The following is a 22,279-nucleotide window of genomic DNA, read 5'->3' as shown; positions in this document are numbered from 1 at the left end:
TTTCAATTTTTTTTTTGTGTCTGTAATCACCTTTTAGGACAGTAAAAGTGCTTTGGTACTTTGGGGGGTCAAAAGTAAAAATTTCCCAGTAGTTTACAAAAGCGACGGGAAAAACAAAAGAAAAATTAAGAAAAAACGGGAATTTGTACGCAAAATCTGTTTTCGAGAAAATCGATTTTGGTTTTTGGTGTAACTCTAGAAAAAATGACCGTAGGGAAATGAAATTTTGACTGAATGTTTATAATTTTATTGCCTATACACCATAATATTTTCCAAATATTTTGACTCTTTTTGAGCTGTTTACGGACATTGTCAGTTTTCAATTTTTTTAGTTTTTTTTTCTATAAATATCAATAAAATTTTATTTGTTGGGTAAAAAAGCGTGAAAATTTAATGCAAGGCTTCTAATATATTGTTACAATAGAAGTTGAAAAATATTAAAAATACAAAGGCACAATTTTTTTTTTATAAGCATTTAAAGTTCAAATTTTAACAAAATTTATAAAATTTAAAATTTAATAATTATTTTGTAGTTAAAAATGATGAATGTATTGATTTTACAATGATGTGTGTTTTTTTTTAATTTTCAATTTTTTTTTTGTGTCTGTAATCACCTTTTAGGACAGTAAAAGTGCTTTGGTACTTTGGGGGGTCAAAAGTAAAAATTTCCCAGTAGTTTACAAAAGCGACGGGAAAAACAAAAGAAAAATTAAGAAAAAACGGGAATTTGTACGCAAAATCTGTTTTCGAGAAAATCGATTTTGGTTTTTGGTGTAACTCTAGAAAAAATGACCGTAGGGAAATGAAATTTTGACTGAATGTTTATAATTTTATTGCCTATACACCATAATATTTTCCAAATATTTTGACTCTTTTTGAGCTGTTTACGGACATTGTCAGTTTTCAATTTTTTTAGTTTTTTTTTCTATAAATATCAATAAAATTTTATTTGTTGGGTAAAAAAGCGTGAAAATTTAATGCAAGGCTTCTAATATATTGTTACAATAGAAGTTGAAAAATATTAAAAATACAAAGGCACAATTTTTTTTTTATAAGCATTTAAAGTTCAAATTTTAACAAAATTTATAAAATTTAAAATTTAATAATTATTTTGTAGTTAAAAATGTATAAAATGTTCAACTTTTATAGCTAAAGATTGAAAATTTAAAACAAGGCTCCACGTAAATAGGTTATATATAAATTACTTTATTCACAATAATATCATCAAATATACTTAGTAATATCATACGCTGACTGACTGTTTTCGCTCAGAATCGTTTTTCTTATACAATGATATTATTACATCATTGAATTCAAATTTAACACCATCCATTACAGTGACCCACTTGTGACCTACTGTACATCAGAGCGACATTCACTTACCCACCTTTTTTTAGATTGTATAAGTTCCCTAACCTTTAGCAAAAAAAATTATGCAATGAAGTAATATATGGTATGTGCAAAGATAACTAAATATTTATCTAGATAAAGATAAAAGATAGTTGGTTATAATTTATCTAGATACATTTGAAAGATAAAAATTATTTTTATTCTTAACTGCACTTGTTTTCCAAACTAACATATATTTTTCAGTTAGAATTATCATTTGGAATATATTTTCATTTAAATTTTAAGATTACATTTTATTGTTATAATTAAGTCATATTCATTTTTATTTTTGTCCAAAAATTATACTACTCTCATAATTTTTTTTTGCTTTAGGCTTCGACAGCTGAAGTCATTACTCTGTGGGTTTGTGGGGGAGGGTACTGTAGGTTTTGATTAATAATAATAATCTAGATTTCGATAGTGAAGTAGCACTACCATGTATTAAAATTACCTTGCTAATAACCAATTAATTGAAAAAAAAAATACCTACATTGTTTCGGGAAATCGCTAAAGCCATAATTCAGAAACATCTATTTATGTTTATTGTTAATTATATTAAGAATTTAACGGATAATATTAATAAAATATGCGAGCCAATCAAAATATCATTGTTTTGTCTATAATGTGTGTACGTGTGTGTGTGCGTTTGGTATGTCCGTATAATTATCCGTATCGGACCGTAATTATTAGAAATTACGTAAATAAGCAATACAGAAAATTATTATTATTTTAAATTCAAGCTTTATTTTTCATAATAAAAATTTACCATACCTTAGTTTTTGAGGCTCAAATAAAAAAAAGGTGAGTAATTGGATGTTGCTCTTCTGTACAGTAGGTTACAAGTAGGTCACTGTAATGGATGGTGTTAAATTTGAATTCAATGATATAATATCATTATATAAGAAAAACGATTCTGAGCGAAAACGGTCAGTCAGCCTATAGTATTACTAAGTATATTTGATGATATTATTGCGAATAAAGTAATTTATATATAACCTAGTTTACGTGGAGCCTTGTTTTAAATTTTCAATCCTTAACTATAAAAGTTGAACATTTTATACATTTTTAACTACAAAATAATTATTAAATTTTAAATTTGATAAATATTGTTAAAATTTGAACTTTAAATGCTTATAACGAAAAATTGTGGCTATGTATTTTTAATATTTTTCAACTGTTATTGTAACATTATATCAGGAGCCTTGCATTAAATTTTAACGCTTTTTACCCAACAAATAAAATTTTTTTGATATTTATAGAAAAAAAAACTAAAAAAAATTGAAAACTGACAATGTCCGTAAACCGCTCAAAAAGAGTCAAAATATTTTCAAAATTGTATGGTGTATTGGAAATGCTAATATAAACATTCAGTGAAATTTTCAAATATCTACAGTCATTCGTATTTCAATTACAATAAAATAAGAAAATTGTTAAATTTTCGTGATTTTTCCGTATTTTGTCAAAATTTGAACTTTAAATGCTTATAAATAAAAACTGTGACTATGGATTTTTAATTTTTTTCATCTGCTTTTGAAACAATAACCTAGGAGCCTTCTATTAAATTTTCAAGCTTTTTTACTCAACAGATAAAATTTTATTGATATTTATAGAAAAAAAAACTAAAAAAATTGAAAACTGACAATGTCCGTAAGCAGCTCAAAAAGAGTCAAAATATTTTCAAAATTGTATGGTGTATAGAAAATGCTAATATAAACATTCAGTCAAAATTTCATGTCCCTACAGTCATTTGTTTTAGAGTTACACCAAAAACCAAATAAATACCTATGTACTATGTAATAATAATTATTGAAGTTTTAATAGTTATACTTTTTCCACTTTATATCAATATCTCATTGTTCCAATATTAGGTGACTTTTACATTGACTTTTCTGTGTACTAATTTCAAAGTCCAGTCTTAATATTATTATGTTATTATAATATATAAGTATATAACATTAATTAGGTTCAACACACAAATCTAAATAATAAAATCATTTTAACATTATAAACTATTTTCAATTTATTCAAATTATTATTTTAATAGTTTGTATTACTAAAGAATACAGAAATGTATAATTCTAGAAATTAAAAAAAAAAATCAGAAACTTACCTGTTTGGGATGTATGGCAATCAGTCAAAAATGTTGAATTGTAGACTGAAGACAACAACTAATCAAAATATTTGGAAAATGTTATGGTGTATAATAGGAAATGCAATAATAAACATTCAGTCAAAATTTTATGTCCCTACGGTCATTTGTTCTAGAGTTACACCAAAAACCAAAATCGATTTTCTCGAAAACAGATTTTGCGTAAAAATTCCCGTTTTTCCTTAATTTTTCTTTAGTTTTTCACGTCACTTTTGAAAACTACTGGGAAATTTTTACTTTTGACCCCCCCAAAGTACCAACTAGATTCACTTTCCTATCAGAAAAGTTACTGTTGAAGAAAATCCAAGCACTTTTACTGTCCTAAAATGTGATGACAGACACAAAAATAAAAATTAAAAATTAAAAAAAATAAAATTAAAAAAAACACACATCATTGTAAAATCAATACATTCATCGCTTCGCTCAGAATCTAAAATTAGCTATTTAGTATTTTAATCATTAAGCAAAAGGATACTCTATGAACATGTTCAATTCTCAGTGGCGTACCCAGGAATTTAAAATGGGGGGGGGGACAACATTTGTTTTTTAAACAAGCGAAAAAAAGCGGGTAAGTGGAAATCGCTCTGCTGTACAGTAGGCTATATAAAAGTGGGTGACTGTAAATTTGAATTCAATTATATATCATATGTGTGCAAAAAAACGGTTCTGAGCAGAGATTGTTTGACAGCCTAAGATGTTTTATACTAGACTTTTATTGTTATTATTAATATATATACATTTGTAACTACAAAATAGAAAATATTACAAGATAGTTAGATAAAATTTTTTAAGAATTTCTAACTCAAAATAATTTGCACATTTTCGTGATTTTTACGTAATTTGTCAAAATTCGAAATAAATGCTTATAAAAAAAAATTGTGACTGTATTTTTAATATTTTTGAACTACCATTGTAAGAATATATTAGGAGCCTCGTATTAAATTTCAAGCTGGTTGACTCAAAGATGAAAATTGATAATTTAGAAAAATGAATGACAGCTGTACTAATAAGTGGTTTTCTATAGGTCGGTAAAAAAAAAGACAACGGGGGATATAACCCCTATCCCCCATCCTGAGCACGCCACTGTTGACAATTCCTGATTTTTATAACTATTAATATTAGGGTATCAACACATTGTTTGTTTTCTCGGGTGTTGACCAGTTGCCCCCACAACTGTTATCGGGATCTTATAATATACCAGTTGCCCTCGACCAAATGTACCAGTTGCCCCCAACCGAATGTACCAGTTGCCCTCATATGTTAATTTATACACGATTACAATATATAGCCTGTAAAATAGGGGAGGTAAATATACAAATAATAAATAAAATTATTTATAAAAATATAGTAAAATAGTATAAAATGAAAGAAAAAAATGCGTATACTTATAATAATTACTAATAAAATAATAAGAAAAAGTCAATGAAATAATAAATATTATAATTATGTGGCATTCAATATTATAATTTGACAAAAAAAAAATTGTGTTTGGGTTCGATAACCGATTTTAAAAGCACCGTTTCATCTTCACTCACAAACAGCTTTGAAGTACACAATTTTAATGTACATCGCCATTTCACACCCGCTTTTGATATGCGATCTTTATAAAAAGTATAATTATTTAAAACTAATAAAACCTTGCCCTTTTCACTATACACTCGCGTAATATTTTCTATCGTGTTTTACAACGTCAGTGCTTTTCGTCTACTAAAATGTACCTATGAAAGACGTAGGTTGTAGGTATAAACATCGTATCATATAATAATTTCTAACAACCATAAAAATACTAATAAAGATTGGTTTAATAAATGGTAATAACTAGCGTATTCTGATAAAGCCTAATATAATAAATTGTTTTTACTTGTTACCCACGCGATAAATCGCCTATCCACTTAGACGCGCCTAAATTTACGCGTTTTGGTAAAATCCTTGCTTTGCACCAAGTAGTAGGCAGCTATTATTATTAATACAATTTTCATTTTATCCACATTATTTGTATAATATATTATATTTATTATTTATTATAAAATACAATATCATATATAATTGCAAATATCAAAATTTGATTCTATCATTTTATACCTACTATTTTACATTATTTTTATAAATAATTTTATTTATTATTTGTATATTTACCTTCCCTATTTTACGGGTTATATATTGTAATCGTCAGGCCCGGCTCAAGGGGTAGGTGACATAGGCCCATGCCTAGGGCGGCACATAAGCTGCACATTAGTAAGAGGGCGGCATTTTCAAAATACTGATAATATTCTATTGTTAAGGGCGGCAAAATTTGAATTTGCCTAGTTCACTGTTTTCCCTTGAGCCGGTCCTGGTAATCGTGTATATATTAACATATGAGGGCGACTGTACATTCGGTTGAGGGCAACTGAAACATTTGGTTGAGGGCAACTGATACATTTTGCTGTAGGTAGTTTGGGGGGAATCGGTATAAAAAAAGGCACATTTGGGGGCAACTGGTACATGCCCGTTTTCTCAGTCTGGCTTATGCGCAACATATAGACAAAACATGTTTACGCAGAATCGTTTTTTTTTCGAATAATTTTCGAGTAAAATAACCTATTATAAAAACGATAGAGAATAATATTTTTGAGGGTATGATACATCCATTTGTCTAAATATTTTCTCAAAATATTTTTAACATCTTTAAATAACAAATTTTTATTCTTATTTGATAGTCAAATACAAAGTCAAATGATAAAAAATATTAAACTGATATTATGTCATACCTTTAAAAATATTATTCTCTATAATTTTTGTATAGGTAATTTTACTCTAAGATTACACAAAATCATAAACAACGATTTTCGGAAAAAGCGTTTTAGCTATGTTGCTCGTGGGCCTGAAAGAAAATAAATATTGCGCTGACATCCTCTTAATATATTATACAAATACGTAAAAACGACAATTACACTTACATTTGTTGTCTCTGTATAATTGAAAGATATCGAAGGAGAAGAAAATGTATTAAGTTTATTATAAGACAGTGTATAAATAATAGGAAAATATATATAGATATTAACAGATATTAACAGTTTAATTTATTTTTTTTATTTCTGGGAACTAATTATCATTGATTTGTAGATGAATTAAATTATTAAAATAAAGGTACTGACATTTTCCAATTGAGTAATTTAATGTATTTTGTTTGTATTTTGATCTTCAATCTTTATTTAGCCACTATAGAATAAAAACAAAAAATAAATGTTCTTTATACCTTACCACCACCGTTATAAATAACTGCATACAACAATATTTCTAGTGGGCGATTGTCCCACTAACTCTTCCACAATTTTATTACTCTATAACCTTGTTTACAATTAATATTTAAATTTTTACATGACGAAAAAGTTTTACATTTTGTAAATTCCCGTCCACAACAATATAATATAATTATTATTATGGTCCCGTGACTACTAGCGCTTTAGTTCATGAAAACACTGTTTAGGGGCCACAATTCTTATCTCGTCTTCCAACCTGAGTAGATAACCGTGGTCTTGATTCAAATATCTTGGTTCAAATCCACAGACTTCTATACTAGATATAGTATAGAAGTCTGTGTTCAAATCACGGTCTTAGAAGATAAGGTCGGACAACTATACATTACCAGCATTCCGCTTAGTGAGGTAAATCCATTTCAAAATTTGGCCGCTGTTCAATTGAGCGCTGCCCTGCAGACTTTTTTTTGAGGTAATGGCATTATACTATTATACAAGTTTAAAATAACCTTCGACCATATAAACTAGCTAGTATATTATAAACCAACTAGTTTATATGGTCGGAGAAAATAATATAATAATATAGTCCATAAAAATAAACCCGAATGCCATATAAATATTGTTCTTAACCTCAAAATAAGTCTAGCCGGCAGCGCTTTTGCAGCAAATTGGGAAATGTTTTTGCCTCATTAAGCGGAAATATTGAAATAGGCAGGAGGGTGGGGATTTGTCCGACGTCATCTTCTAATACCGTGGTTCAAATTATGATGATATAAACTTTGAATGAAAACTGTTCCATCACTACTATCCACCTAATACTCGCTACCAGCAAATAGCGACGAATGTATTACATTTATTGAACAATTATAACTTTGCCTTATAGGAAACACTAAAATATTTACCCTGTTATGAACAGTATGCTGGATTAGGGATGAGAAATGGCAATAATTTTGTTGCTACCTGCCAGTCGTTCAAACAAACAAATCTATAATATAATAGGTTGTAGTATTGCAATACATGGACATAATAATTAAGAGGACGCAATAGTGGACAAACTATGGCATAAAAACATGGTTTTGTAATTTAAGTAATACGGTTTATTAAAGCAGTTTACAGTAAAAAATAAAAATACATATAATAAAATTTTTTAAATAATCATAAGAAGCTCAATTTTTATTAATTAATTAAATAATTAATCGATAAAAAGTAAAAAAACTAGTTAATTTTAAATTTACCGTGTAATATTGTATAATCGGAGTATGATATTGAAAATCAGGCTTTTTACGGTTATTAAAAAAATTCTCCTATACAATTTTTATAATATGTATTTTAACTGTTAACTGCAGCTTCATATTTGAATTACAAAACCATGTTTTACGGTAAAAAAAAACGTTTGATTACAAAAACAATTTACAAATGATGGTATTGTATTGAATCATAAACATAAGTGTTTTAATCATAAAACCAAAAATTATTCAGTTTCATTAAGCGAACATCTTAATTTAATAACTGCGGCCAAATAGGGTGAAAGACCCAGCTGGCTGCCCACATTCTGGATGTATACACTGGTCATTGGATTTCAATATATCTGATCCCTTGGGCTGTTCAAATGGCACACATAACGACTTTGCTCCCATTGTCGAAGCACCAACATCTGCAGTACCATCGTCCCTACGAAATAATTAATACAAAAACATTAAATTATAGTAAATTATAAACTAATGAGTATATAATATTTTCATACAATGTGGTATCCCGTTTGATGTTATCCTCGCAAATAGGACGTCCACAAAACGGTATCAATAATAAACGTTTTGCTGCTAACTGCGCAGCACACTCAGACCATTTACGACATATCACAACATTTTCTTTCATCTCCTGTTCTGCTTTATTGTACATATCTTGTTGTATTTGATTCAATAACTCGGTTATTCTTACAACCATCTTGTCGTTTCCACCATCATTTGGACGTCCCTCTAAGGGAATAGTTAGTTTATCTCCATTATCTCGCCGCACAGCTACCATTTGGTTTCGATCCAAATCTTTTGGTCCAATTTCTAACCTCAATGGAACCCCCTAAAAATCAAATTTTACAATCACAACTATTTTAGATCAAACATAATTCAAAAATTAATAAATAAATACCTTCAACTCCCAGTGGTTGAACTTCCATCCAGGTGAATAATTATCTCGCAAGTCAGTATCCGCTCTTATCATTAAGGAAGAATTACGATGTTGGATAACGTTATTGTCATTTTCATCATCAGTTTCTATCAGACTATCTCCTTTTAATCTGTTACATACATCTAAACAAGTTCTAGTCAAATTATCTTTGACTTCGTTTGCTGTGCTAACGCCTACACCACATGGTACAATAATTACCTAAATTTAAATGTAATATGTTTAACAAAACAGCAACCGATAGCTAATTTGAAATTAATGATCAATTATTGAAAACTCTATATTTACTTGAATAGATGCTATGCGTGGAGGTAAAACCAGCCCGCGGTCATCACCATGAACCATTACCATAACACCAATAGTTCTAGTTGTCATTCCAAATGAAATCTGATGAACAAATGATTTCTCGTGTGTGTCTGGATGTTCAAAATGAACATCAAACATTTTAGCAAAATTGGTACCCAGATAATGTGAGGTGGCACCTTGAATTGCGCGACCGCTAGATGCTACATATGCTTCACAAGTAGTAGTAAATATTCCTCCAGCAAACTTTTCTTTTTCAGTTTTTTTACCTTTTATCACTGGTACTGCCAGCATATTCTTATATACATACTCATAATAACCTAAAAATATCGCAAATCAACAATCAACCAACAATATCATTAATTATAATAATTTTTTCCAACTAACCTAATGTTATTAATACATCACGTTCTGCTTCTTCTCTAGTTGCATACGCATTATGACCCTCTTGCCACAAAAACTCTCTAGTTCTCAAGAAGGGTTGAGGGTGTTTGAATTCCCACCTCTAAAATAAATAAATAAATTTAAACAGAAATTCTCCCTAATATTTTATAAATTAAATGGAAACAAATAATGCACCACAACGCTGTTCCATTGATTGAGTTTCAAAGGCAAGTCTCTGTACGACTGAATCCATTTCGCAAAAGCTGGATACATCCCAGTCTCACTAGTTGGTCTTATAGCAATAGGTTCAGCTAAATCCGTTTCACCAGATTTGGTAACCCAAGCTACCTATTAAGACATTAATTTCATTATATGAGTTAAATTTATCTTATTTCATATACTATGTTTTTGGAATTTTACCTCCGGTGCAAAATCTGCAATATGTTCTTTTTCTCTTTCTAATGCTCCTTGTGATACAAACATTGGGAAATAACAATTCCGCACATTAAGAGGCTTTCTCTTAATCCGTGCATCGAACCATTCTTGTATTAATTCCCATATTCTGTAAGCCCAAGGCCTGAGCACGTAACATCCACTTACATCATAATATTCAATCATTTCGCCTTTAACCAACACTTGAGAATACCATTCTCCAAGGTTTTCAGATACCTTTAGAACTTCCAACCCTAATTTTGTTACTTTTTTGGTGTTTGTACTATCTGAAGTTTTAGTAGTGGCCACAGCAATATTCTCTTTTTTCTTCGATTTTTTATCCTAAAATGTTTCATTTTTCATGTTCAAATTAAATAATATATTTTATAGATTGTGTTTTAATATATTTCTTCATTTGTATTTATTTATTGTTTTTGATTTTTCTATTATCTATTCATTAAACAATTTATTTATTTTGTTAATCTGAGTTTGAATTATTTTAATTAACAATAATTATCCTTATGCAATTTATTATTTTTTTTTTTAAATAATCTTAAGAATTAGGATTGGACATTTTCACTAACAATTAAAAGATTTAAACTAGATTATAATTTGATCAAATTCTTTGTTATTTTTCTTTTATACGACAATCAGAAACTATATACATACTTTTGAAGTATTACTGTTTTTCGTCAACATTGTTTTTTCACATTGTTCATTTATATGCCGTACTACAGCATCAGCAGAAGAAGGTTTACTTAACTCAGAGTTAGAATTATCTGCTTGTGGTGTGGGAATACCACCTGCAGGAAAATCAACCCCAGCAATACTTTTATACTCTGCTTTCAAAGCAAGCAAGACTTTGACAGCTTCCCCAATGTCTGCCTAAATCAATAAAAATTGAAATTAAAAAAAAAAAATTCTAGTTATAAGGCTTTTAGTGATTGGGAATGCTAAAAATTGTTTACGTACTTTAGAAGCTTTACTGTTTTTCATTGATCGCACTTTATCTCCTTGTTCGTTAATCTTCACAACAATTGCATCTACAGAAGGTTTACTTTGATCAGAATCAGCATTACTGACTAGCTGTGGTGTGGGAATACCACCTGCAGGAAAATCAACCCCAGCAATACTTTTATACTCTGCTTTCAAAGCAAGCAAGACTTTGACAGCTTCCCCAATGTCTGCCTAAATCAATAAAAATTGAAATTAAAAAAAAAAATTCTAGTTATAAGGCTTTTAGTGATTGGGAATGCTAAAAATTGTTTACGTACTTTAGAAGCTTTACTGTTTTTCATTGATCGCACTTTATCTCCTTGTTCGTTAATCTTCACAACAATTGCATCTACAGAAGGTTTACTTTGATCCAAATTAGTGTTACTGACTAGCTGTGGTGTGGGAATACCACCTGAAGGAAAATCAACTCCAGCAATACTTTTATACTCTGCTTTCAAAGCAAGCAAGACTTTGACAGCTTCCCCAATGTCTGCCTAAATCAATAAAAATTGAAATTAAAAAAATAAATTCTAATTATAAGGCTTTTAGTGATTGGGAATGCTAAAAATGGTTTACATACTTTAGAAGCTTTACTGTTTTTCATTGATCGCACTTTATCTCCTTGTTGGTTAATTTTCACAACTATTGCATCCACAGAAGGTTTATTTTGATCAGAATTAGTGTTACTGACTAGCTGTGGTGTGGGAATACCACCTGAAGGAAAATCAACTCCAGCAATACTTTTATATTCTGCTTTCAAAGAAAGTAAGACTTTGACAGCTTCCCCAATGTCTGCCTAAATCAATAAAAATTTGAATTAAAAAAAAAAATTTAGTTATAAGGCTTTTAGTGATTGGGAATGCTAAAAATTGTTTTCTTACTTTAGAAGCTTTACTGTTTTTCATTGATCGCACTTTATCTCCTTGTTCGTTAATTTTCACAACTATTGCATCTACAGAAGGTTTATTTTGATCAGAATTAGTGTTACTGACTAGCTGTGGTGTGGGAATACCACCTGAAGGAAAATCAACCCCAGCAATACTTTTATATTCTGCTTTCAAAGCAAGTAAGACTTTGACAGCTTCCCCTATGTCTGCCTAAATTAATAAAAATTACAATTAAAATTGACTATGAAGAGAAATTGAAAAAAAAATTCCGAGTTGTAAGGTTTTTAGTGATTGGGAATGCTAAAAATTGTTTACGTACTTTAGAAGCTTTACTGTTTTTCATTGATCGCACTTTATCTCCTTGTTCGTTAATCTTCACAACAATTGAATCTACAGAAGGTTTACTTTGATCAGAATCAGCATTACTGACTAGCTGTGGTGTGGGAATACCACCTGCAGGAAAATCAACCCCAGCAATACTTTTATACTCTGCTTTCAAAGCAAGCAAGACTTTGACAGCTTCCCCAATGTCTGCCTAAATCATTAAAAATTGGAATTAAAAAAAAAATTCTAGTTATAAGGCTTTTAGTGATTAGGAATGCTAAAAATTGTTTACACACTTTAGAAGCTTTACTGTTTTTCATTGATCGCACTTTATCTCCTTGTTCGTTAATTTTCACAACTATTGCATCTACAGAAGGTTTACTTTGATCCAAATTAGTGTTACTGACTAGCTGTGGTGTGGGAATACCACCTGAAGGAAAATCAACTCCAGCAATACTTTTATATTCTGCTTTTAATGCATGTAAGACTTTTCCAGCTTCTTCTAAGTCAGCCTATAGTTTAAAATATGTATCATTAGGACATTTATAATTGTTTTAACTATTAGTTGATTCAAAACTTTAAACTTATAAGTAGAGCCAGGACTTTCATGTTTTTGAATATTTTTTATGGTTGGTTATATGCTTAGAAAGTACAAAATACAATTCACGACTTTGTGATTAAAAGCTAAACATTTTTAGTTCATTTTGAAAATTTTTTGTATACATTTCATATTATTTAATGTAAGGTGATATTCTTATATTTTATTGCATATATAAAATATTTTTAAACACCTCAAATAAATAGTTAGTATTATAAATTGAACGCAACAATATTCTTATTATTATTTGGTGAAGTTTTTTTTTTTTTTAAACTTATATTTATATGCATAAGTGAATATTTTAAGAAATGTTGGTACATTAAGTTCTTGCTCTACATATGAGTATAAAAATAAATGTATGAATAGATACATCAACATTAAATAACTTAAAAAACATGTTTATTAATAGAAATATAATACACTTTTGTTATTCTGCAGTTAATTTAATAAATTTAAATACTGAGTGGTTATAAAATAACAATAAAAAATTCATCATACCGTCATAACATGTATTTTATTAGCTTGATCATTTATCTGGCTAATTACAGTGTCAATGTTCTTGTTTGTATTTTTCTGTAATGAAAGCAAAACTACAATTATTTTTGTGAAATGGTTGTACAGACTTATTTTTAATTAAGACTTCAGTGTATAATTTAAAAAGTTGAGCATGGTAAAATATTTTTGTAAATTACTTATAAAAAAAAGTTATAAGACGAGCTTGGTCGTAAAATAACACTTAACATATTTTATTCAATAAATGTTGACTGATGAACAGTTTTCCAAACTCCCAGTAAAATTCATAGAAAAATTAAAAAAAAAACTTATATGAGTAATAGAAATATAAAACAAATTGAACAAAAAAAAATAAATAGATATTCATAAATTTGGATGACAAAAATATAATTTTAAAAAACAAAGAAAACTATGTTTATGCAAATGATGCCAAAAATCCATCATGTATATCAAAAACTATGGTAAGCTGATGATTGGTGAACAGTTTTTTTTTTATTGATATAGGCATAATTAGTTTTAATTACCTTAATATTACTTGTGGTGATTGGTAAAGGAACGGTAGTTATTGGAGTTGCTGATTTAGTGTGACCATCAGGTATGTTAAACAATACTAGTGGCGTTTCTTTTCCCGTGTGAATGCTTCAAAAAATTATTTATTTTATCAAACATTGAAGACAAAAAAATGTCTATAACTAATTCTTACCTGTATGGCTGGTATGTAGAATCACATATAAAATAACCTCTACGTTGTAACTGAATCACATCTCCTTTTTTTAAATCTTTCAACTCTGAATCACCTATCATTTGCAATTCCCAACGACTATTTTCTGTATTTAAGTATTGCTTGAAATCATCATCTTTGGCTAATACTGCTTTACTAATTAAGTGATCAAAATAAACACAAACAACTGGTACCAGAATAGGCAAAACTTCTTCAGATTCTGAATAATCGGTTTTTGGTAACCACGTAACTTTGACTGTAGATTTAAAATCTGTGTTTTCAAGATCAGACACTGCATGAATTCTCTCTATTTTATTATTATTTTGGTTCCTAAAGAAGCAAAGATACAATTAATGATCTATATGTTATTATGATTTCCTATCAATAAGTATTACCTTTCTATACGGTTTATCAGGAGATTTCCCCAGTTAATAAATGTTGCTCTTCGTCCAGCTTCTAATAACTCTGCATCACTATAATCTATAAGAATTTTAGGTGCGGCCCAGACACAATTCTTTAATCCTAATTGAGAATTTTTAGGATGTTTAGGGACATTGTCAATTTTATATGGTTTTTCAACATTCTCTACAACAACTTCAACTGGTGGATAAGATAATGCTACATTTTCTTTATTTGAATTGGATAATAACAAAGCAGTATGTCTTGGTGCTATTGAATCAACGATACTGCGGTTCAATGACCAAATTTTATCCCATTGCATAGCTGTAACAGTTCTGGAAGATCCTTGGGCCACTATGAATTGTTTCAATGCTTCCACCTGCATTCCTCTCCTGAAGACACCACGGACAGTCGGCATTCGTGGATCATCCCTTAAACGTAAAAAAAAATGTATGTATAATTAAATGTTGTAATAAAATTAAGAACCTATCTGTAATTTCAATTAGTAAACTATAAAAGAAACTAATTATATACATACTAGGTAAATTATTAAAGTATTTATATTTATCAATTATACTAACCATCCATCTACGTGGCCTTGTTCAACAAACCAAGTTAACTTTCGTTTCGATAGAACAGTATTAGTCATATTTAATCTTGAATACGACCACACATAAGGTCGGGTTTCATTGCTGCGAGTACCAAGCTTTAATGCATCACAAAACCAATAATATTGAGCATCGCGATCAGTATACTCTGTGGTACGTAAACAATGAGTAACACCTTCAAAACTATCCACAATAGGACAAGCAAAGTCATAAGTTGGATATACCCTAAAAGAACATAAATAATAATTATTCAAATATATGTAATTCATACATAAACAACATATTAATGAACAATAATTAAACAAAATATAAATACTAATTTGTAAATTAAAGAAATAAGAATTTCAAATAAATATATTAGGTACATTTACCATTTTTTTTTTTAGTTTTACTGATTTTAATTATAATTATAATGAATTATATTTTTGCAACAGGTTTTAGATCAAATTATACAAATGAAAATACAATATTGCAGCATTCAGATTTTTCACATTTAGTTCTTTAAATATTATTGTTGTACTAGTTAAAATAGGCAGATTTAATAAAAATTGTATGATACAATTTATAGTAATATTAAGTTTATTTAATTATTATAAAAAGTTCCTCCCCAAATAGATATATCATATGAATAAAAAGATTGAATCAAAGTTAAATATATATTTCTTTTATAGGAATTATTAAATAGATAACTAGTTTCTTTGAAAATAAGAAAAATGTGCGTAATTTATTGTTAATTGAAATAATATGCTTATCCCATTTTAATTTATAATTTAAAACTAATCCTAGATATTTTATTTATTGTACTTCTTCAATATTAATACAATTTGAAGGGCATAAACAATTAAAATTGGATATACATTTCAATGAATAGACAGTTAAATTGTAATTTATAAGAATATTAGATGAATTTATTTCAAAAAACAAATAAATTGAAATTTAGATAAATTCAATTTTAATTTATTTTTACAGAACCAATAATACACATTATTTAGGACTTTATTTGATTCACTAAATAAATTATCAATTGATTTGTTAGTAACTAATATAGCTGTGTTGTCAGCAAAACTGAATAATTCAATATTAGTATTATTTTGTATTTTTAAAAGATCATTTAAAAAAATAATGAATAAAAGAGGACCAAGTACTGTACCTTGGGGAACACTACAAGTTATATTAAGTAATTCACTTAATTCACATAATATTATTCTGTTAATGAACTATATAGAATTGTTTTTTATTTTAGTATTATTATTTTTTGAATTCATAAGTTTGTGTTACAATTTACAACAGTTAAATATAGGTACACCAGTATGGCAGTATATCACCATATTATAGATTAAATATAACTATTACTTTTATTTGTTTTTTCAGTGTTTAATACATTTTTATGAAAAAGAATATTTTTGCATATAAAAGATTATTTTGATGAAATAATAGAGCACAGAAGCATCTCATTTTCAAGATTTTAAGCGCATATAAATCCAGTCTTTACTTATGATCTTATGATAATTGAATAGATCACATTGATTCTATAAAATAATATGTTTTAATATCCTTACTTATACTTATCACCAGTTCTAGGATGGTGTTCAGGCTTGCAACGATATATTGTTGGATCTCGCAAACATCCATTTGCAGATTGCATATCAATTTTAGCCCGAACACAACACTTAAGACCGATTTCTGTACCTAAAACCATTTGTTTCCACAATTCTAGGTTCTTCTCAATTGCTGAAATGTGAGTAAATTAATTTTAAAAATTGCATAACATAGTCGGAATCCAAACAATACGCTCCAATAACAAACTTTCTGATAAAGTTGGACTATTATAGACTATTATATTATAATTAAATTAATAGCCAAGACTTTTAGAATTGGCGTGCACAGACTTTTAAATAGCAGATTTGGCTATTTTTTTTTTACCACCCACTCCTTTATACTGTCCCAACTCTTATAAAAAGTAAACATACTAAAAAAATTATAAATAAAACCTACAATAACGGAAAGTTATCATGTATTATAATTTAATGAAACTTCCAAATTCCAGCAGTTTCGTAGAAGTTTTTAGAAAATTATTTAAGTCTTTTTTGACTCATTTTTTGGTTTGTTATAGGTACTAAAAAAAAAAAACTTCAAGTGTGTGTATATCCTTACAAGTCACTTCAATGTGCACGCCTGTGATATTTAGTCAATGCTATTGTTTATAATAACCAAGACATTAACTTTAATTCAAAACTCTGTAAGGTACTTAATTATTAAATATTTGAGTTCTTTACATTTTTTATAATTTTTAAATAGATTTAAATCATAAGACTTACAGTTGTTTCGATTTATTGAATCTATTCTTTGCTCGCGTTCCAAACGTATTTTATCTCCATCCGTGTCATCCACATAAGCTAAGCCTTCTTTCAACATTCCATTCTCACATATATCTAACATTTTATCAAAATGATCAGAAGTATATGTAAAAGTATCGGGCTTAATTTTTAACATATTAACGTCTTCTAATATAACCTTAAACAAAGTAAAATATTTATGATTAAATCTCATAACTCATTATTTAATATATGGTTTTTATTTTAATATTTGTTTTAAAATAGACAAAAAAAAAGCAAACCAGACAAATTAGTAAAAATAAGAAGATATTGAATTTGTTACATCATGTATATTATTTTCTTTTACCTTCTCAAAATCTTCCTTCTCCTTTGCTGGATTTGTATCATCAAAACGCATTATAAGACGTCCATTAAAAGCCAATTGATAGTGTTGATTTAATAGAGCAGCTTTTGCATGACCAATATGCAAATATCTGAAAACAATGTATTATTAATATTAAATTAACTATAAAGCATATAATATGAAAATATACATAACACATAGGCACTAACCCGCTTGCTTCTGGAGGAAATCTAACAACAACCTTTCCCATTTCAGCTCCCGGTAATTCCACAAACTTTCCTTGTTGTTTACTATTGTCTTCAACAGACTTTTGCGGTTTTGGGGCTCTTTCATTCTTTTTGGTTTCCGTTTTCTTACTTTTGAGAACAGAAGTAGATCCTATATAATAATCAATATATTATTAATTAAGACCTATATTACTTTAACAACTTATTTACCTACCTATTGTTTTTAATTTTTATTTAAATGAATTTAAAATTTTTGAATACTTAAAATTTAAGAATTATAATATAGACCATTTTTTTATGGAGTTAAGTGTCTATAATAAAACGTAAAAATTGTTACAATACAATATTACAATATATGTATTATAGATGTTGAATAAGGTATTGTATCTATCATTGTTATAAATTCATAATTAGTCATATTATTATAACTACAAAGAAATAAATACATTTATGAACTAAAGAAATATATTATCAAATGAATAGGCCATAGAACTAATTTACATAATATGTATATTATAACAACATTTCTAAGCTATTTACTGATAGAAGTTTTCTTTAAATAATTTTTTTTTTTAATTAGTTAATCAATAATACAATAACCAAATACCAAAAACATAAATCGATTTAAATTGACATTAAGCAAGTACAATTTACAAATGTTATAGACAGGTTAGGTATTATTTTAATAGACATTGTGTAATTATATCACAAAATATAAAAATGAATTATGTGCTTGGAGGCTAGTGCTGTAATAAAATTATTTAAGAAAACTTTTTTATTTTTATTTTTGAGAGCAAGTTGTGATTTAAATATTTTTCAAGTATTTGAAATTGTCATTCTTTTATGAAAGGTTTTTTTTATTATAAGTTATTATTGAAATTATAATGCTTAACGAAAATTGAAGCCAAAGGTTTGTCTGCCTAACCTGATTGGTAGCTATGTCAGAATACTAACATGGAAATACACTAATAAAATATTCATCAGTAAATAGTTATCGTCAGATACTAGAATAATTTGATTAAGATATTTGTATTTATATTAACACAAATAAAAAATATATATACAGTCTTGCAGCCAGATAAATAATCACAAAAATTAAAATGTCTAATATATTATGTCATAATAACTGCATTAAATACCAAAACTTACCTTGTTTTTTTGCATATGTATTTTGCAAGTCTGGAGCAGCCAACTACAACAAATAAAAAAAAACAGATAAATCATTATTATCTGTTTTTTATTTGTGTATAATGTAATAAATTGGACACAGATGACATCTTTCCAACAGACAAAACAATTACAGTAGACTCTCGATAATCGAGTCCAGTAATCTGGCTATTTTTTTTTTTTTTGCTATACTAATCATAAGTTTATTATCATGAATGATAAAACTAATAGATTTAATTTTGAATTAATCGATTAGACATTTAGTTTTCATTCCGTTAACGTTGATGTGTGTATTGTGTATCGGTTAGTTAATGTGTTGTATTAGGTACGTGTTCATTTAAAATGTTGAAGGGATTCAGGTTTTGCAATAAGTAAAAATGTTTTTATTTATGAACTTCAAATAATCCAGCGTTTCGTTATCTGCCGGATTACCGAGATATTACTGTACATATCAATTGGTAACTGTTATTTCAATGTCCCGATGAACAATACTTTTAGATTTCATCATGGTACAGCTAGTACCTGGATAACCTGACTAAAAATTAGCGTCAAAACTACTGTCTATTGCACATATTACATACATTGTCCACGTCATAATTAATATATTACTTTTTCCGGATTATAGATTTAATTATTTAAAAATGTTTAAAAAAAATGTATTATGAAATGCAGTTCGTCTTACCTGCTGCTCCAGACTGGCCAAATCTTTTTCAGGAGCGTTACTCATGTTCAATCGACCAACACGAACGAGAAATCACAAGAAACGAGAATACCACGAAAGGTATATTACGCTTCCCTCAATCGGCAAAAGCGGAAAAAAGAGAAAGCAATATTGAAAATAATGAATATAAAAATATCAAATTACAGCATGTTAATGTTAATTGCTTAAAAGTTATTATTGATAACAGCGACGCGTCGATGCACAAACATATAATGCACGTCGTCATGAAGTACTACGTACACACTACAAATCGTGTGCGGTTTGCCGTGTGGCAAAGGTGTTGACACAACTTCCACGTACTACTACTGCTACGACATTATACTACTCCGATATTTTATTATGACTACAACCTACATACGATGTAGAGAAAATGTAGGATCGATTCCAGTCTAGGAACAGAATTTTTTTGCTTTTTTTTCATTTTTGTGTCTTAGCGGACGACCGTATAACCAATAATCTATTATGTTAATAAAAATATTAATTATTATTATATTTATTATCCTAGCTAATTCAAACGTTGACTCCTAAAACCAAGGCTGGGCATTAACGAGTTAAAAAGTTAAAGTTAAGTTAAAAAGTTAATTTTATTTTAACTTTTTAACTTAACTAGTTACTTTTGGCTTTTCATTAACTTAACTGTTAACTTATTAAATTTCTTTCTTAATTAACGTGAAATTAACGAGTTAATTTTTCATTTTAAGAAGTAAGTTAAGTTAATTTATTTTGTTTTTAATTTTATAATATTTCACTGTTCCAGTCTATTTCGTTTTCATGTCAAAAAACGATTTTGACCCCAAAAAGGTCTTTCCCATAATACTTTATAATGTATAAGTATATGTATAATTTATAATTTGTTATTTATTCAAACATTTCAAACCAAAAAATGTATACATTCAAAAGCTCCAAAAAATAAATACAATTTCATTAAAACAAACCAAAAATATTACTATTACGTATTTACTAATTAGTTTTTGTTCTTCAATTGGATAGACAATATTTACACTCTCGTATGAGACTTATGTTTTAACCCAGTGGCGTAACTTGGGCTAATTTTTTGGTGGTCTAGTCGTGCAGAGAAATATTTGATTTCGGTACCCACTACCCACTACCCACTAATGCTCCGAGTTCCTTTGTAAAATGTTTACCTAGTGTCCTAATGGCCAATTTTACCTAATAATTAGTATACAAAATATAAGAAAAAAGAGTTAATTACAAATAACATTTTTGAAAAAAAAAAATGTAGAAATTGTATTCATTGGTGTAATGTTTAATTAATTAATATAGGTACATCATCCTTACTATAACTGTTTGAAAATCTTCAATATTTATATTATAAAACACTAAACAAAATAATAAGGTATCTACCCAGAAAAATATTATGATTTTTAGTTGTAGGCATAGTGATAACTGATAGCTAGCCTGAGCATAAACGAGTAATAAAAAGTTAAAGTTAAGTTAAAAGTTTTTAACTTAATTTTTTTTAATTTAATTTTCATTAACTTAATTTTTACCTTAACTGGTTTTATAGACATAAACTTAATAAATAACGAGTTACTTTTAATCAAATCCAAGTTACGTTAATTTATAAATAATTAAATAAAAAATATAATAAATTATTTATTGACGATGCATATAGCATGAACATTTACTTTTTATTATTTTAAACCATATTATTGGTTATTTACACATTAAAAAAGTAGGTATTGGAAATAATAAAAAAATAAAGTAATATTCAGTGTAAATTTCAAGTATCTACTGTTATTCGTTTTTAAATGCCAACAAACTTAGATAATATAAGACATAAAAGATTATTTATGTATTCGTTAATGTGTAAAAAATTTAAATGTTTTTTTTGTTTTTTACGAATGGTGATTTGTTATTTTATACTAGATTTACATTTGATGAAAAAATAAAAATAAATGACCCTGCAGTCATCACAACATAGTGAAATTTGTTGATTGTTGTGTTAATTTCACAGAAAACCACAGAATTTTTATTTAAGAATAATATTGTTAATAGTAGGTATTTTAATTATTTATTATTTATATTAAACTATATTTTTTAGTTGATATATTGATATTATACATTTCCTATTTTGGAAAAATGAGTTGCAAATTATTAATAATATAATATTTTTTATATGCTGAATATAATCTATACAATTTAGTGCATAATTTACACAGTAACAGTGATTAATGGAGATTTGGGAATCTTTGGTGGAACATAATTTTAGCGGTATTATTCTGATGTAAGATGTAATTATTTTAATTTAATTATTTAATATAATGTATTATTTTACCACAAGTGAGCAATCCATGTATTTTGTATAATATTGTTTATATAATTCTTACATTGAATATTT

The 22,279-nt window shown here is 27.7% G+C and overlaps 1 protein-coding gene across 2 annotated transcripts; it reads right to left on the bottom strand.

Annotated features, from left to right (window-relative positions):
* Positions 1–8,186: 8,186 nt before the first annotated feature.
* Positions 8,187–20,359, bottom strand: LOC132953634 (bifunctional glutamate/proline--tRNA ligase-like). 2 transcript variants are annotated; one of them, XM_061026008.1, is made up of 25 exons: positions 19,879–20,357; positions 19,179–19,221; positions 18,012–18,180; positions 17,806–17,932; positions 17,442–17,637; positions 16,683–16,854; positions 15,097–15,348; positions 14,512–14,946; positions 14,099–14,446; positions 13,920–14,034; positions 13,381–13,455; positions 12,581–12,796; positions 12,280–12,495; positions 11,955–12,170; positions 11,654–11,869; positions 11,352–11,567; positions 11,050–11,265; positions 10,747–10,962; positions 10,066–10,419; positions 9,841–9,993; positions 9,649–9,766; positions 9,247–9,581; positions 8,923–9,159; positions 8,522–8,853; positions 8,187–8,448 (listed from the first exon to the last, which is right to left on the bottom strand). In XM_061026008.1, exons 1-25 carry the CDS (start codon positions 19,921–19,923, stop codon positions 8,280–8,282), a joined length of 5,187 nt encoding a protein of 1,728 aa, XP_060881991.1. In that variant the 5' UTR covers positions 19,924–20,357; the 3' UTR covers positions 8,187–8,279. The 2 variants fall into 2 exon arrangements, with proteins under 2 accessions (XP_060881991.1, XP_060881992.1); XM_061026009.1 differs by lacking the exon at positions 12,280–12,495 and having other exon boundaries at positions 19,879–20,359.
* Positions 20,360–22,279: the final 1,920 nt, after the last annotated feature.

Source organism: Metopolophium dirhodum, chromosome 1, assembly GCF_019925205.1.
Source record: "Metopolophium dirhodum isolate CAU chromosome 1, ASM1992520v1, whole genome shotgun sequence".
NCBI classification, from domain to species: domain Eukaryota; kingdom Metazoa; phylum Arthropoda; class Insecta; order Hemiptera; family Aphididae; genus Metopolophium; species Metopolophium dirhodum.
Note: the sequence above shows the minus strand (reverse complement) of the source record. Positions and strands in the feature narration are given on the sequence as shown.